Source organism: Cotesia glomerata, linkage group LG2 (assembly GCF_020080835.1).
Source record: "Cotesia glomerata isolate CgM1 linkage group LG2, MPM_Cglom_v2.3, whole genome shotgun sequence".
NCBI classification, from domain to species: domain Eukaryota; kingdom Metazoa; phylum Arthropoda; class Insecta; order Hymenoptera; family Braconidae; genus Cotesia; species Cotesia glomerata.
Genome location: NC_058159.1, coordinates 26,834,554 through 26,850,964, shown reverse-complemented (window position 1 = coordinate 26,850,964; position 16,411 = coordinate 26,834,554). Strand labels below are relative to the sequence as shown.

Genomic DNA, 16,411 nt, shown 5'->3' with positions numbered 1-16,411 from the left:
TATAAATTCAGAGAATTATATTTTACTAAAATAAAATTTACTGATAGTTAACCGCTTATTATTTTACACCAATAATTGCAGTAAGTTAACCCAAGTAAACACATGGGTCATTTATGATGACTCGATAATCTTTTTTTTTCTGTTAACAAATGTCACAGCGATAAAAATGTTTAAAAAAATAATTTGTCAAAGTGCAATAGTGTTTCGCTTAAATAAATTATTATTGTCACACGTTGATTATAATTCTCGTCATATTATCAAAGCGGCTTTATCAGATTCGGCATCAAAACATTTGAATCCACCTAAAAATACGTTACATGCTCCGATAAATGAAGACCTTGTTGATGAAATTTTTAAATTTAAAGAAACTAATATCAGTAATTGGATCATTGAAGTAATTTATATTTATATTTATATATTTTTATTATGCATACTATAATACTTAAATTAATTAATTATTTTGTTTTTACAGAACAAAGTAGAATTATTGTGTTGTTTGTATAAAAATTTGTCAATAGAGAGCAAACAGGATTTCCTCTGGGCACTAGCTTTGAAATATGCAGTTGATCATAAACATATTCAAAATCTTGCTGATAAAATTTCATCAACACAAGTAAGTTCTTAATCCAAACTAGCAACCTTGCAGTCATTATGTGACTGCTATGACTTGTGAACAATAAATAAATAAAATTTTGCTTTCTTAAATAATGACTTTTGTTAAATTGCACTGTACTTTCTTAAATATTGACGTTTTTAAAGATATAAGTTCATCACGATGTTACGCTCATTAAAAGCTTTCATTTGAGTATCCACATGCATTTTGATATATTTATCATATATACATATATATAATATATATAAATATATGAAAAAATGATGTTGGTACTTAAATGAAAGGTATTGATGAGTGTAATGTCGGGATGAGCTTATGTCGTTAAAAATGACAATAGTTCACAAGATACAAGGTCTTTGCTAAATAATTACTTTTGTTAAATTGCACTGTACTTTTCTAACTATTGACATTGTTAAAGATATAAGCTCATCCCGATGTTACACTCATCAAGAGCTTTCATTTGAATACCCACATGCATTTTGATATATTTTTCATATATATACTTATATATAATATATATAAATATATGAAAAAATGATGTGGGTACTTAAATGAAAGGTATTGATGAGGGTAATGTCGGGGTGAGCTTATATCTTTAAAAATATCAATAGTTTACAAGATACAAGGTCGTTTCTTAATTATGTTAAATTGCACTGCACTTTCTTAATTATTGACGTTTTTAAGGATATAAGCTCATCTCGATGTTACACTCATCAAGAGCTTTCATTTGAGTACCCACATACATTTTGATATATTTTTCATATATCGATGGTCTAATTAGCAATTTGTCTAACTCCATATTTTTTTAGAGGGTGATTTTTTAACATTTTGATGTAGCCATAATCGAATTATAAATTATTTGAATGATTCAAACATGAATATTATATCTCTATTAGATAATAATTATATAAAATGGTTTTTTAAAGTAATAATAAATTTTTAACTAATTGTTTTTTTCGTACAAATAGAATATTCTCTAAAATTGAGTTAGACAATTTGCTAATTAGAACGTCGATATACATATATATTATATATATAAATATATGAAAAATTGATGTGGGTAATCGAATGAAAGGTCTCGATAAGTGTAACATCGGGATGAGCTTATATCTTTAAAAATGTCAATAGTTTTCAAGATACTAGGTCGTTTTTTAATTATTGCATAATTACTGTACTTTCTTAACAATTGACATTTTTAAATATATAAGCTCATCCCGATGTTACACTCATAGAGAGCTTTTATTTGAGTACCCACATGCATTTTGATATATTTTTCATATATACATATATATATAATATATATAAATATATGAAAAATTGATGTTGGTACTTAAATGAAAGGTCTTGATGAGTGTAACATCGGGATGAGCTTATATCTTTAAAAATGTCAATAGTTCACAAGATACAAGGTCATCTCTTAATTATGTATCTAGAGATAGAGCATTTTTGAATGCAGCGTAAATACTCATCATAATAAATTGACTATCAGTGAAAATGAAATGAAACCTTGAAAAAGCACAAATTCAAATCAAGACCGTTGCAATGACACTAAATTTGCCTAAAAAAACCGATTTTATCATATAACTATCCTGGACACAAAATTTTTCTTATTCTCTTAATAATATAAATAATTAAAAAAAATTTTTTAATCTTATAAAAAAGTTACATATTAAAAAAATAATTTTTTTTCAGGAAGAAAATTATCAAAAATTACTAACAAGAGAAAATATATTAAAAAAGGCTCTTACTCCTCGGTATCACTGGCTGTTTGTTCTAATGGGAAGATTGGAAGGTGGAGTTAAATTCCTCGTTGATTTACGGACTGACGTTCTGGTACTTTTATCACAATATAAAAAAATTTATATAAATACATGAATATTAAAAAGCCCTAGACTTTCAGGAATTACTATCAGAGTCTACAGATGGTGAAAAATCGGCGATAATGCAGCAATTAAATTTGACTTTGCATGATTTACTGTTACTTTGGTTCAGCGTTGGATTTTTACACTTGGAGCGGATAACATGGCAGAGTTCTTGCGACATGTTACAGAAAGTAAATTATTTATAATTAATCGTATGCAATAAATAGTCGTGTATAAATAAATAAATTTTATTAAAAAAGATTTCAGATTACGAAGCGATACATCCTATAAAAAATTGGATTGACTTGAAACGGCGGGTGGGCCCTTATCGTCGCTGTTATATATTTACACATCCTTCAATGCCTCGAGAGCCTTTGGTAGTCCTTCACACGGCTCTTTGTGATGTAATTCCAGAGACTGTTAAGGGTATTGAAGAAGCTGAAAAACGAATTGTCGAAAAAACTACAACTCTGTCAATACAAGAAAATGTTAATCACATAAAAGCTGCGGTGTTTTACTCAATTGCTACTACTCAAAAGGGATTAAAAGTAAAAATAAATTTTTAATGTTTAAAAAAATAAACCAAGATGTTAATTTTATAAATTTAATTTAGGGTATTGAGCTTGGTAATTATTTAATCAAGGAAGTTGCTAAGGAAGTGATACGTGAATTTCCAATGATCGATCAGCTTTCAAGTTTATCACCTATCCCAAAGTTTAGACTGTGGTTACTCGATAATATTAAGCAAGGTAATTAAATAAATCAATTGGTCTAATAAATTAAATTTAAAAATTTGGTAATTATTTACAATGAGGTCCATCCTATTTTTGGCCATATTTAGATGAAAAATTAAGATTTTCAAATTTATTTTTTTATTCTGCTTATTTTTACGGCGCATTTATGATAAAAAATGTCGTGAAAAAAAAAAATAAAGATTTCGATAGCTTTTTTGCCTTCGAAAGTTGGAAAAAATTTTGGCTCTCATGTTTTTGGATAAAATTTCTATTTTATCTTTTTTTTGATATATTTTTTTTACAAAGTACATAAAAAAAAAAGTTGAATGTCACAATTTTTTTAAAAATTTATAAACTTTTTTGAAAATTTGTTAAAATTGTTATAATCAACTTTTTTTTTTTTAATCGTTCATTTTTTTATATATTTTTCAAAAAAAAAATATATCATTAAAATCAAATAGAAATTTCGTTCAAAAAAATGAAAATTAAAATAGAGAACCCTACACGGAAGAAACAAGATGATACTGGATATCATCCCAGAATATACTCAGTGATATCTGTGGTGAAAAAAAATTTTATATAGTCTTCAAAACAATATTTGAAAAAATAGAACCGGAAAAAATTGCAAAGTTATGAAAGATTCACATTATTTCAGATGAATGAAATTATTATTATTATTATTTTTATTTTACAATAATTTTAATTAATGAAATAATATGAATTTTTCATAATTAAAATTTTTTTCCAGGTCTATTTTTTCCAATTACCCTGAAATACATAATAGATATGATAATGCTAAGTGCGCGGCGCTAGAAAAAAATGGTGAAGATATCACTGGGTATAATCCAAGATTCTACGGAGTAAATTCAAATTATACTGGATACTATCTCGGATTATATCCCAAGTGGCACAAATTTTTTTTGTTAATGTTTTATTAATTTAAGTTGACAATTATAAATTTCTAACTTCTTGTTAAATAAAATCACCCAAAAAGTCAACATTTTTTTTGTGACGCTTGAGATCTAGTATAATCTTACGCGGTATAATCAGAGATATTACTGGGTGAAATAGGAGATTACAATGAATATAATCCAGATATCAGTATAATCCAGACTATACTAGCTACTATCTGAAATTTTTTTTCACCACAAATATCACTGAGTATAATCTAGGATGATATTCAGTGACATCTTGTTCTTTCGGTGTACTTGTAAATATTTACCAAAAAAAATTTTTTTTTTTTTAGATCCCACCGCAATCTTCACCGAAGATGAATTAATAAATATAAAAAATATTTTAAGTACTGATGATATTTTTTTAGCGTTAAAAAAATTATTTAATAATTCTCTGTGGATGAATGACAAACATATTGTTAGTGAATTGAAAGAACCATTGATGAGAGCTTGTGCGTGGTATTTATACAGAGAGAAGCGACGTAATTACGCTCTTAATGCTGTCGGTTGGTACTCTAATAATCAATAAATGGTGATAGCGTTATAAGTAATACGTAATAATGATAATAAAGCAATTAATTATTGACAGCAAACTTTCATCTTCGTAACGGGGCTGTGATGTGGCGAATAAATTGGATGGCTGATCCGTCACCCCGTGGCTCGGAGCATAGCTGCGGACTGATGGTTAATTACAGATACTTTCTGAGTGAGACTGAAGATAATAGTCGCAATTACATCGAGGGCAATAAAATAAAAGCCTCTGAGGGAGTTATTGCCTTGGTGGAAAAAGCAGAAAAATTAAGAAATAAATAAATGTTAATAAAGAAAAAATGTTTAATAATATTTTTTACTAAAAAAAAAAATAAATAATAAATTTCTAGTAAATGATGGAGGAATTATTTAAATGCAAAATGGAATATATAAAAGCTGGCGTGCAAGAAATGTCTTTTTTTTTTATTTATTACTCTTCGAATTTAATGTTTTTATTAAAGATTATTAAATTTGTTCATTTATACAATTGCTGGATTCGCCCAGCTCATATTCAGCTCAAGTATCCACAGAGAAATCTGAAACAAGTATCAACTTTCATTTTCATTTATTTCTCAATAATAAAACTGTAAATAAACAGAACTAAACAAGCGTAATATAAGTAAAAATACGAAAAAAAAAAAAAAATAAAAATAATATTAATCTAGCACAACGTCGATCTAAGAGGCATTTTTGTTAATGGTTGTCAATTAACCTGCAGTCAAGGCTGGGTTTGATGAAAGGTCGTAGGAAGATGAGGTCTACTCTCCAGCTTCGTATAGTCAAGATGGAATTCCTTGGCTACTTTTCTCCAGTTTTGCGCATCAAAATAATAATAAGTACCACGTTCATACGTCGAAGTTTTTTCAACCAATCCAAGACCTGGTGCTTGCGTAATCCAAACCTTCTCCTCCATATGATACCGCCATTCTCTGCTATACCTGTTTAATTACAAACACGATTAATCAATCTTATGATTCAAGATTAAGGGGGTATTCTAGTCTAGAAGCATGAATTTCAGGTAATTTTTTGAAGTACCGTAAAAAAAAAGGCAATTAATATTTTTACTATCCATTTTTTTATGTTATTTATTAACATTACAAGAATACAGAAAAAAATACAAAAAAGTTGAAAATTCAAAAAATTAGCAGCTGATGAAGTGGGGGGGGGGGGTCTAAAAAAAATTGGCACGTGACCATGCCCACGGTTCTAACCCTCCTACACGAAAAGAACAAGATGACACTGGATATCATCCCAGATTATACTGAGTGAAAAAAAAAATCAGATAGTAGCTAGTATAATCCAGATTACAATGAGTATAATCCAGATAACAATGAGTATAATCCAGATTACAATGAGTATAATTCAGATATCACGCAGTATAATCTGGATTTTTTTTTAGCTACTATCTGAAATTTTTTTTCACCACAGATATCACTGAGTATAATCTGGGATGATATCCAGTGTCATCTTGTTCTTTCCGTGTAGCAATCGGAAATAAAAAAACGAAAAAGATTATTAATCTAGAGTAATGTCGCTATGGCATGGACTATGGAAAAGTTTAAAAAAAATTTTTTCACAAAATGGCGACTGCGTGAAAAAAAAATATTTTTTGTACTACTTTTTTTTTACTTTTTCGAATTTTTTAAAAATAGTAAAAATTGAACGACATTACTCTAGATTAATAATCTTTTTTATTTTTTTATTTCAGATTGCTAGGAGGGTTGGAATCGTGGGTATGGTCACGTGCCAATTTTTTGAATTTTCAACTTTATTTTTTTTATTTTTTTCTGTATTCTTGTAATGTTAATAAATAACTTATAAAAAAATGGATGGTAAAAATATTGATTGCCTTTTTTTTACGACACTTCAAAAAATTACCTGAAATTCATGCTTCTAGACTAGAATACCCCCTTAATGATAATAATTAAGAGTCTAAACTTGTTAAGCTGGTTACTTTATAATTAGTACTTACAATTCAGCCGCTGCGGCTAATTGTAACACATCACCAACATTCGTATAAAACATATAAAACAAGAGATCATCCTTGTACCGGTTCAGTTTTACAGGTGCCAACTTATCTCTTGAATAAATAAAACAAATGAGATTGTATTATTGATATGAGTGAGAAATATTTGATATGTTTAAATAAATAATTCTTTTTATTTTTTATAATTCCGGTTTATAATTTATAAAAAAAAAAAAAAAATTTTTTTTGTTTAAATAAATTAATCTAATACCTTATAGCTGCATTTATGAGATACTCTGGCGGCACATGAAAGTCAATATCCTGCGGTCGACATGACGTCTCTGCCCAGGGTCCACCGAAATTTTGGTAAAGGTTTTCAGGAGAATTTAGATTTAGTCCTAGGGCTGTTAAGTCTTGACCGAGTGCCAGTGATACCAAATTAGGATCCGTTTCTGCTGCTCTGATAAACGTTAACAATCCTACCATTCCAAATTGATCTTTCACCATACTTGCTGGTATATTCGTTACTTTTCCTAAAAAAAAAAAATATAATTAATAGTTACAATATTAAAAATACCAAAAGCTGATTAAGGAGAGAAATACGTGTACAAAGATGTTTTCATGCTGATTTTTTATTTATTTTTTTAAGGTATGAAAATTAATGTTATTTATCAAAATTATCAGGTTATTTTATACATTAGGGGCGCCCAAAAAAATCCTTCCTTTTGACGAAATACTACGGGAAAAATTTTGCTTTTTGATTTTAAACAAAAAGAACACGTGCCAGCGGTCAATTGAAGTTCATTTTTCGATAAAATTATAGTTTTTTTAAATATTTGTCACAGAATTTAAATTTGGACAAAAATCATGAAAACAGGCTTGTACACTAAGAAAAAAAATACTTCTATTAAGAAAATTTTCTTGATACAAGAATTTATGTTCTTGAAATTTTTCAAGAATATATATTCTTAGCTCAAGAAATTGTTAAATTGATTGAAATAATTTTTACTTAATTTAAATAAAGCTATTCTTTTGTTTATCTATTATCCAAAGATAAATATTGATGTTCTTTTCTTCAGAAATTAATAATTAATAATAATAGAATATTTGATCGTCAGCGAGTTTTTTGAACCAAGAAATTATTAAATGAGTATAAGTATTTTTTTTTCTCAGTGTAGAATATTAAATTCTCTACAAAAGGGTTTTCTTTTGGTTTTAGATGAAGCTCCCAACTTTAAAATATTTTGAAAGAATTGTTCATATTTCCGGAAAAATAAAGTTCTTAGTGCTAGAATGACTCAATAGAGTTTATAAGTTTACTAATAAGATTATCTCAATGGATATAAACTTTATCTAAAACTGAAAGAAACCCTTTTGTAAAGAATTTAACTTCGTACAAGCCTGTTTTCATGATTTTTTATCCAAATTTAAATACTGTGACGTATTCTTGTTGTTTAAAATAAAAAAGCAAAATTTGTCCCGAAGTTTTTCGTCAAAAGGAAGGATTTTTTTAGGCACCGGAAAAAATTTAATTTTTAACGACCACCCTATTATATATATATTTATATTTTTCCATATTTTACGACAATATAATTTAAAAAGTAGCGGTGATATCAGCTGATACACATCGTAGATTGTCTTCCAACTTAGCAGTTGGTGTGCACTATGGAAGCCATAATTTTTATCTGAAATTAATGACACAGAAAAATTACTTTTCTTTATACAATTACGCTGAGTATGAACCTCCATCATAAGCGATATTTTTATTAAAAATATTTTTTTTTTTAATAAAAAATGTATGAAAAAATGGTAAAAAATCACGACTTAATTTCCCAGCCCTCTAAAAAATGAAAATTTTTACTTTTTTTTTTTTTTTTTTTTTTTTAATTTAGGTTCATATAGAAGATACACGTATAAAAAAAGTAATTTTTTTGTGCCATTGATTTCAGATAAAAATTGTGGCTTCCATATTGCACACCAACTACTAAGTCGGATGACAACCTACGATGTGTATCAGCTGATCTCTCCGCTATTTGTTAAGTGATATTATTGTTTAATACGAAAAAATACTCATAAATATATGTATAAAATAACCTGATCGTTTCAATAAATAATATTAATTTTTTATACCTTGAAAAAATCAATGAAAATCAGCATAAAAACGGCCTTCTACACACTGATAAAAAAGTAAACTTGATTCAAGAAAAAAAATCTTGAACTAAGTATACCATTTTGAAGAAAATGATTTTCTTGAGTCAAGAGAAAAAATTATTGAGTCAAGAAATTATTCTTGATTAAAGTTAATTTTTCTTGTCTCAAGAATTTTTTCTCTTGACTCAGTAGAAACCAATTTCTTCAAAATGGTATAAGGTAAAAGACCCAGTTATTGACACTTGCAGCTTTATTTTAATTAAATAAAACAAATCGACTCTAATAAATTAATAAGTATAATTTTTAAATTATAAATTCTAAGAAAATTGGTTTTTTGAGAACATTTAATTTTTTTAATTAGAATAAAATTGCAAGTGTCAATCAACTAGACCAGTGTCAATAACTGGGTCTTTTACCTTACTTAGTCCAAGATTTTTTTTCTTGCATGAAGTTAACTTTTTTATCAGTGCACGTCTTTAAGTTCCCCCCTTAAATATTAAAATAAAAAATACCATCAGGTGACGTTTGGATGCCTCTTTTCGACGCTTGTGACTTTTCGGAACCAGGTGCTCTATTATTTTGTAGTACATCTTGACCGATTTCAGGACCAAGACCAACCGAGAGATTTTTATCCCCCGTTACACTTCCTCCAGGAGATGGACCTTCCCTGCTTTGCGTGCCAGGTAACGCAGGAAAGTCTTCAGAGCTCATCGTGAATTCGCTCGCTTCAGACGTCGGCTGTTTTACCATACCAACTGCAACGAGATAAGGATCTACGTTATGGTTTAGCCAATGTCATTACTAGATCTTATCACAAATAAAAACGAACCATAAGCTTGTTTGCCCGGCATCGGGCTAGGTTGAGGCATGGAGTCGCCCTGGCCTCGATTCGTCAACGAGGGAAACTCCGAGAGGTCTAACAGTGGAGGGGTGCTGGTGTCTCCGCCTCCTCCGCTCCCAAACACAGAATGAAAATTGTTGATCGCACCTTGAGATCCGTAACTCCGACTCTGAGGTATTCCAAAACTTCCCATACTACCCATTGGATTAGAGTTTCTGTAAAATTAACAGCCAGGTTATATTAATTATTCCTCATTAAATAAAATAAAATAAATTAAATTAATGATAAAATTAGTAAGTGTAATAAATGTCATGCAGGTGAGCAGTAAGGATATTTTTTTGGAGATAAAACAGACTAAGTGGATCCTGAAAATGAAGATACGCTGGATAGTTTTGTGTTGTAGTAATTTTTTATAGTAAAATAATTATTTTAATCTATTTATTGTTGGACCAATAAGAGGTTGGCCATTAACTGACCCAAGAGAAGGCATAGTTCGTCTGTCCGTAAAAGCTCTCTGGCCAAACAGTCCCCTGGTGCCCATAGGAGAGAGCTGTTGCTGTTGAGGTTGATGCCCAACAGACTGAGACGCTGCGCCTGAGGCGCCTGGATAAATGCTGGCCCCGACAATCGCCGAGTTCGCCGTACTCGAGGTACTCGCAGACCCTGAGAACATGCCCGAGGTAGGTGTGACATGACCCACGAGGGTGGAAGAGCTTAAGCCCCCTCCGCCAGCTCCTCGTGAAGAAAGACTCGCTGTCGCTATACTCCTTGGTGGCTGCTCAAAGTTCAGGTTGGCCATAGCCTGTTATCTCCACTTATAAATACCTACGAGGACATTAATACAGTTGCTATTTAAAACCCCGATATCATTAACATCATCATTACTATCTTCGATTTATATCTCCCGTCGATTTTTTACATTAAATACTAGCTACAGCAAATTTATTAAATTAATAAGCATAATTATTATTAATTAGAAAACTTTTGAGATTTGGACCAGAGACTCAATATTATTTTATATTAAAATTTTAACTTTAAAAATTTTTTATTATTTTTTATTAAATAGAAAGTAAGACTTTAAAATAAAATAGTATTTTTTATGTAAATATTTATGAGCTTACGTTAGTGTGGCCAAATTTCTAAATAAAAATGATGTAATGTTAATAAGTATAATTATTATTAATTAGAAAACTTTTGAGATTTGGACCAGAGACTCAATATTATTTTATATTAAAATTTTAACTTTAAAAATTTTTAATTATTTTTTATTCAATAGAAAGTAAGACTTTACAATAAAATAGTATTTTTAATGTAAATATTTATGAGCTTACGTTAGTATGGCCAAATTTCTAGATAAAAATGATGTAATATTTATAGAATTAATTTTAAGTTTTACAAATGTTAGTTGATTCTTAGATAAGCTTTGTGTGAATTACTTCAGAAGACAAATTTTGGGAATAATTAGAATTTTTGATAATTTTTTTTTTTTTAACTTTTGCTAATTATAAAAAATATTTAATTTATAATAACTTTAACATCACAATCAGTCCAAAAATCCCAAGTTATAAAATAAAAGCCCAAATAATAAAATATAAAATTATCTTACGTTTACAATAAAATTTCTATCCTCAGCTTGTGAGATAAATCATTTATAGTAATAATTATAATTATAATTGTATTACAATAAATAACAATATAATTAAAACATAAATATTTTTGTTGACAGAAGTGACTGAACAGATTTGCTCTTTTTTTATGAGATTAAAGACAGCTGAATAATTAACATGATTACAAATGTCTTTAAGCATATTCAAGTCTGTATCTAGTGTGAAAATCTAATTAAAAAAAAAAGCTTCTAATTACCCCGATGTTTACATTTTTTGCAAACATAATTTAATACCTAGATAAGATTGCATGCAACACTTAAAACTCGATGGAATAAAATAAAAACAATTTATATATTAGTCGTTCCATGCAACCCCTTGGCATTCCAACCTAGAACCTTTGTTTGCAGTGCAAACAGACCACCATAAAATAAAAAAATAATAATAACCTTTAAGTGAGTTTGGGATTGAAAAAACAAAGCTGGTTGTAGACAATTAATAAGATGAAAATATTTAAAATGCCACGTTGATGTCCAATTAACGCTCGGGGCTTTTTTTAATTTAAGAAAAAATAATAATCTGACGTCCCGCTTCGGACCGCTGACAATCACACTGCGAACAAGGGTTATAGGTATATACACGTAGGTAATTGCTGTTGTTATAACTTATAAATAATCTTTAGTGGTAGCTGTAGTAGTAGTTAATGATGATAATAGTAATAATAAACACACCAAGACTCTCATTTATTTATTATTATTACTAAATCGAGTCTTTACCTATTTATTTAGTTCCAGTTATCAATCTAGAGTGTCGAAAATAGTACCATACTCATCATAAATAAACCATCTGATATAAGTTATGTTGCAATATAATTTATTAAATTTAAAATCACTGTGTTAAGTTTTTTTCTGTGTTGATTTCAACAACGCAGATGTATTTAGACTTTATGTGTGTACGTAGATCTATGTATACACATTAAATATATATATGTATATGTATATATAATAGCAAAGAAATAAACGTGTCGACACAAGAATAAATTTTACGCGGGTACTGTTCACCGCGCAACTAAATAATAAACACTTTTTTACGTTTTCACAATCACATATATATTGTTTGTTATTTAATCATTATAATTCACCACTTAACAATTATAATACTGTTAACTATTATGAGAAATAATAAATCACATAAACTTAAACAATATAATATCAGAGTTGACAATTTTCTGCCATATTAGCAATTTTCACAAATGCGTCCAAATCAGCAACCAAAAATATCTATATATATATATATACTAACTTACTGAGGTATATATACTATCTCAATATCTATGTATAGGTATAGATTTTTTAGGTATTTTTATTATTTTATCAATTAAACATGATATCCTGCTGGGTATGCAGTTAAACAAATCACACAGGTTAGGAATTAACGTATTTTTCAGTTAACTATAAACAGTTATTTCAGTAATTTTATAAAAATATTATTCGTAAAAAATATATTATATTATACACAATTACAATTGGGGGTATTTGATTAATTACGTTCGACGACCACTACTCTGGTGGCGCTTGTCGACAATATAATAGTTTACTTTATTGACAGTTAGTTTGTAGACAAACTAACTGTAGTTTTTTACTTACTGTTGTTCTTTCGCCCGGGAATATTAAAATTGAACCGCATATTGGGCTGGGTTGCTAGTTGCAGTCAACTAGTTAGATTGACAACATTCCGAATTAATAAATTACTAGAACTTAAAAAGTAAATATAAAATATAATTTTAAATAATTAATTTTACAAATTTTAAAATTCCGAAAAATATAAACTTGAATAAAGAAAAAACTAAAGCTATATTAATAGAATCTTTCAAAGTCACAAAGTATCAATAAATTAAAAGAGCATAACAACGAAAATTTTTACGCCAAAATGAATGAACAAACACTCATTTAGCCGAAAAATATGAATATATGGGTGATTCTCTGTAAGGATGTTTTTTGCTGTCCCAGGCATTTTTTTATTAGAAAAATTGTTATTTTGTTACTAAAAAAAAATTTATTACGGAAGTAAAAAAATATTTCTATTTGGAGCATTGAAAACTAAAATGAAATAAATTTTGGTTTTTTTGCTATAAATTCGTAAACCACCGAAATGTCAGTCCCCTGGGCTGTCCCATTCCCAAAATTAAAACTTTAAGATGAAATTTTAAGTTATTCGTCAATAATATATAATTTGGTCCATAATGTTTATAAACTTAATTAGTTAACTAAAAATCTTCTTCAATAAAAAGTACTGAAAATTAATTTGTTTCATTAAATTCATTAAACCAAATTTTGTCCCAGGCATTTTAAAATCAGTCCCCTGCCAGAAGTTCAAAGCCAAAAAAAAAAATCCAGCGTGTTATTTTACCTTTTGTAAGGTTTATAATGATCTAACTAGCCTTGAGTTAATATAACCATAGGGCTGTTAGCGCTTTATTAGCATTTTATTTAGTGTCAAAGCACCGTTTGTGCTGGAAATATGTGTCTGGGCCACTTCAAAACTCAGTCCCTTGGCAGCTATTTTTATTTATAATTTATTTATAAAATTGGATCCATCCAGCTCTTTGAGCTCGAAAGTTTGATAAAACACTATTTTTTGAATTTTCAAATCGCAATAACTTTTGAATGAATGAACCGATTTTCTCGCAGTTGGTGGCATTCGACGCAGTTTTTTAAACTTCATGAAGAATCATTAAGTTTGAATTGATTGAACAGTAAATTTCGGAGTAATTCCGAAAAAACACTTTTTCGGTTTTCTTTCGTCAACGATAACTCACGAACGAATCAACCGATTTTGACCGGACTGGCGGCAACCGACGTGGTCTTTCAATGTTAAGAGCTGATTAGTTTTTGGAATCGATTGGTAAAACCGTTTAAAAGTTATTCCAAAGAAAACACATCTGAAAAAATTTTTTTTGTAGTTTTTTTGAGATTTCTCAAAATCTACCGGTCCGAATCGTTCCAAAGTATTATCGAAATCTAAGCAGTCAAGCCCTTTCGAATGGCACCAACCGCGATTAAATCGGTTAAGCCGTTCAAAAGATATGAGAGGTTTACATACATCCATACACACACACAAACACACAGACACCATCACGGGAATAGTGAGGGAAGTTTCCTAGGACCTCGAAACGTCGAGATCCGTTGAAAACTCGATTATCGAAAAACGGGGTCAAAATAATAACTTCCCGATTTTCTTAGCGGGAAGTTAAAAATAGTCATGAAACAAAAAATCGTCCTAATTTTTATGGGACAGAAATTTTACAAACGATAACTAGCTTAGATTGATTGAAAAAAAAAAAAAAAAAGTCTAGATACTATAATTTTCGGCGCTAGGTTTAGGTCAAATTTTTGAAAATTAAAAAAAAAACGAAAAACGAACAAACATTATTTCTGTTCAAGCAATCACGAACAATCGAATTAGCAAAAAAAGTTGCAAAAAATTGACTTTTCCCCTTTTTACCCCGCCAATTTGAGATATCCGTAAATTTGAACGAGCCCATTGGTGGGGATTAGATGAGTATGTCTAATTTTGATTACAGTCTGTTGAAGACTCATTTCATTATTTCATCCAAATATAAGAAAACACATCATTTCCTAACGCCTTTTAAAGTGTACGGACGCGAGTTTACAATCACTACGAGTATTGCTGCTATATACATTTATAAAAATTAAGTTAGCCGACATCTAAAAATTTTTAGAATTTTTTTATTGAAAAAATTAAGTACAATTTTTAAAAAATAATTTTTAGTTCTAATTTAATAAATAAAAAATAAATGAAAAAATTGAAAACGTCGGCTTACTTTAGTATTATTATACATTTATATAGTTCCCAAGTGGCACAAATTTTTTTTTGTTAATTTTTTATTAAATTTAAATTGACAATTATAAAATTCTATCTTTTTGTTAAATAAAATCACCCAAAAAGTCAACATTTTTTTTTTGTGACGCTTGGGTCATTAGCATCGTCTGTGATTGGTTACGTGAAATTACCATTTGTACACGTTGCTATTTTAAAAAAACTAACCATAAAAAATATCATTATCGATTCAGGTAAGTAAAAACAATATTCTAAAACTAAATTACAAAATATACACTGTAAAATTAATTAAAAAAAAAAAAACTATTACTAATAAAATTAAGTGTAAAAATAGCGGGAGTTGAATTTTTTTACATAAAAAAATCACGGAAAATAAATTGTGGTGTGTATATATATATATATTAAAATTAATAATTTTATATGTTGAATTGTTGTATATTGCCAATTGGCGTCTGTACTTATAAATAAATAAATAAATAAATAAATAAATTACGCAGAGCCATTACTTTACTTTAGCAATAGAATGGAAAATTACAAGAGCGCATCATCGATGAGATATCCTGATTTCTGTTCCCAAGAATTCAAAAGTTGAAGGTCATTAAATTCATCTTCAAAAGTAGAGTTTTTATTTTTATGACAGCTTTTGAAGTTAGAAGTTTTTTTTATTTATGTGAGGAGCGTTCAATTTAATTTGATGATTAATTGTTGGACTTTTGAGTATGACACTGAATTTTTAAATTCAAGTAATAGTTATAAATTATAAGATTCGACTTTTTTGAATATTTACAGTTGTCATAAAAGGCGGGTTATGCTTGGAATAACATAACAGCGCCTCTATATTCACGCGATAAAAAATTATTCGTGCTATAAAATTTTACGTGACACAGCGAGAGAATCTCGAACAAACCCGAGGTTCGTTCTCTTGGTGGCACAACTATACATACATATTTATGTATACATACGTACCTACATTAATATGAAGCCATTAAGCATAAAGACAGATACTTATCAGAAAACACTTACTTGCATATATTGTTATATGTACACACTGGCTTGATTAGGAAAACAAACTAATCTGCATTGTAATTCTAATAGTACATTTAATGAATCATCTATAAATATATAAAAATTTTACACTTAAACAGTTCAATTTAATAATTTTAATGGCAAATTGAACTTAATATTTATTACCTACAATTGTGATTTATTGTGAATCGTTTACTCTCAATTTGTATAAATCTAGTTGGATTTATTGTATTTATTTGTTTTTTACTTGGAAAAAAAAAATAATCTTG

The 16,411-nt window shown here is 28.5% G+C and overlaps 2 protein-coding genes across 6 annotated transcripts; one reads left to right on the top strand and one right to left on the bottom strand.

The window, feature by feature from the left end:
- The first annotated feature begins 1 nt into the window (after window position 1).
- LOC123259703 (malonyl-CoA decarboxylase, mitochondrial-like) lies at window positions 2-5,319 on the top strand. The gene is made up of 8 exons (XM_044720348.1): window positions 2-394; window positions 473-613; window positions 2,306-2,446; window positions 2,514-2,666; window positions 2,736-3,023; window positions 3,089-3,224; window positions 4,456-4,668; window positions 4,752-5,319. The coding sequence occupies exons 1-8, from the start codon at window positions 167-169 to the stop codon at window positions 4,973-4,975; spliced, it is 1,524 nt and encodes a 507-aa protein (XP_044576283.1). The 5' UTR covers window positions 2-166; the 3' UTR covers window positions 4,976-5,319.
- Window positions 2,780-16,162, bottom strand: LOC123259704 (CCR4-NOT transcription complex subunit 2). Of its 5 annotated transcripts, XM_044720351.1 has the most exons (9): window positions 12,032-12,736; window positions 11,705-11,867; window positions 10,128-10,476; window positions 9,640-9,866; window positions 9,323-9,583; window positions 6,931-7,192; window positions 6,666-6,773; window positions 5,406-5,631; window positions 5,102-5,229 (listed from the first exon to the last, which is right to left on the bottom strand). In XM_044720351.1, the coding sequence occupies exons 3-8, from the start codon at window positions 10,448-10,450 to the stop codon at window positions 5,412-5,414; spliced, it is 1,401 nt and encodes a 466-aa protein (XP_044576286.1). In that variant the 5' UTR covers window positions 10,451-10,476; window positions 11,705-11,867; window positions 12,032-12,736; the 3' UTR covers window positions 5,102-5,229; window positions 5,406-5,411. The 5 variants fall into 5 exon arrangements, with proteins under 5 accessions (XP_044576285.1, XP_044576286.1, XP_044576287.1 ...); XM_044720350.1 differs by lacking the exons at window positions 5,102-5,229; window positions 11,705-11,867 and adding an exon at window positions 2,780-2,913; XM_044720352.1 differs by lacking the exons at window positions 11,705-11,867; window positions 12,032-12,736 and adding an exon at window positions 16,140-16,162.
- Window positions 16,163-16,411: the final 249 nt, after the last annotated feature.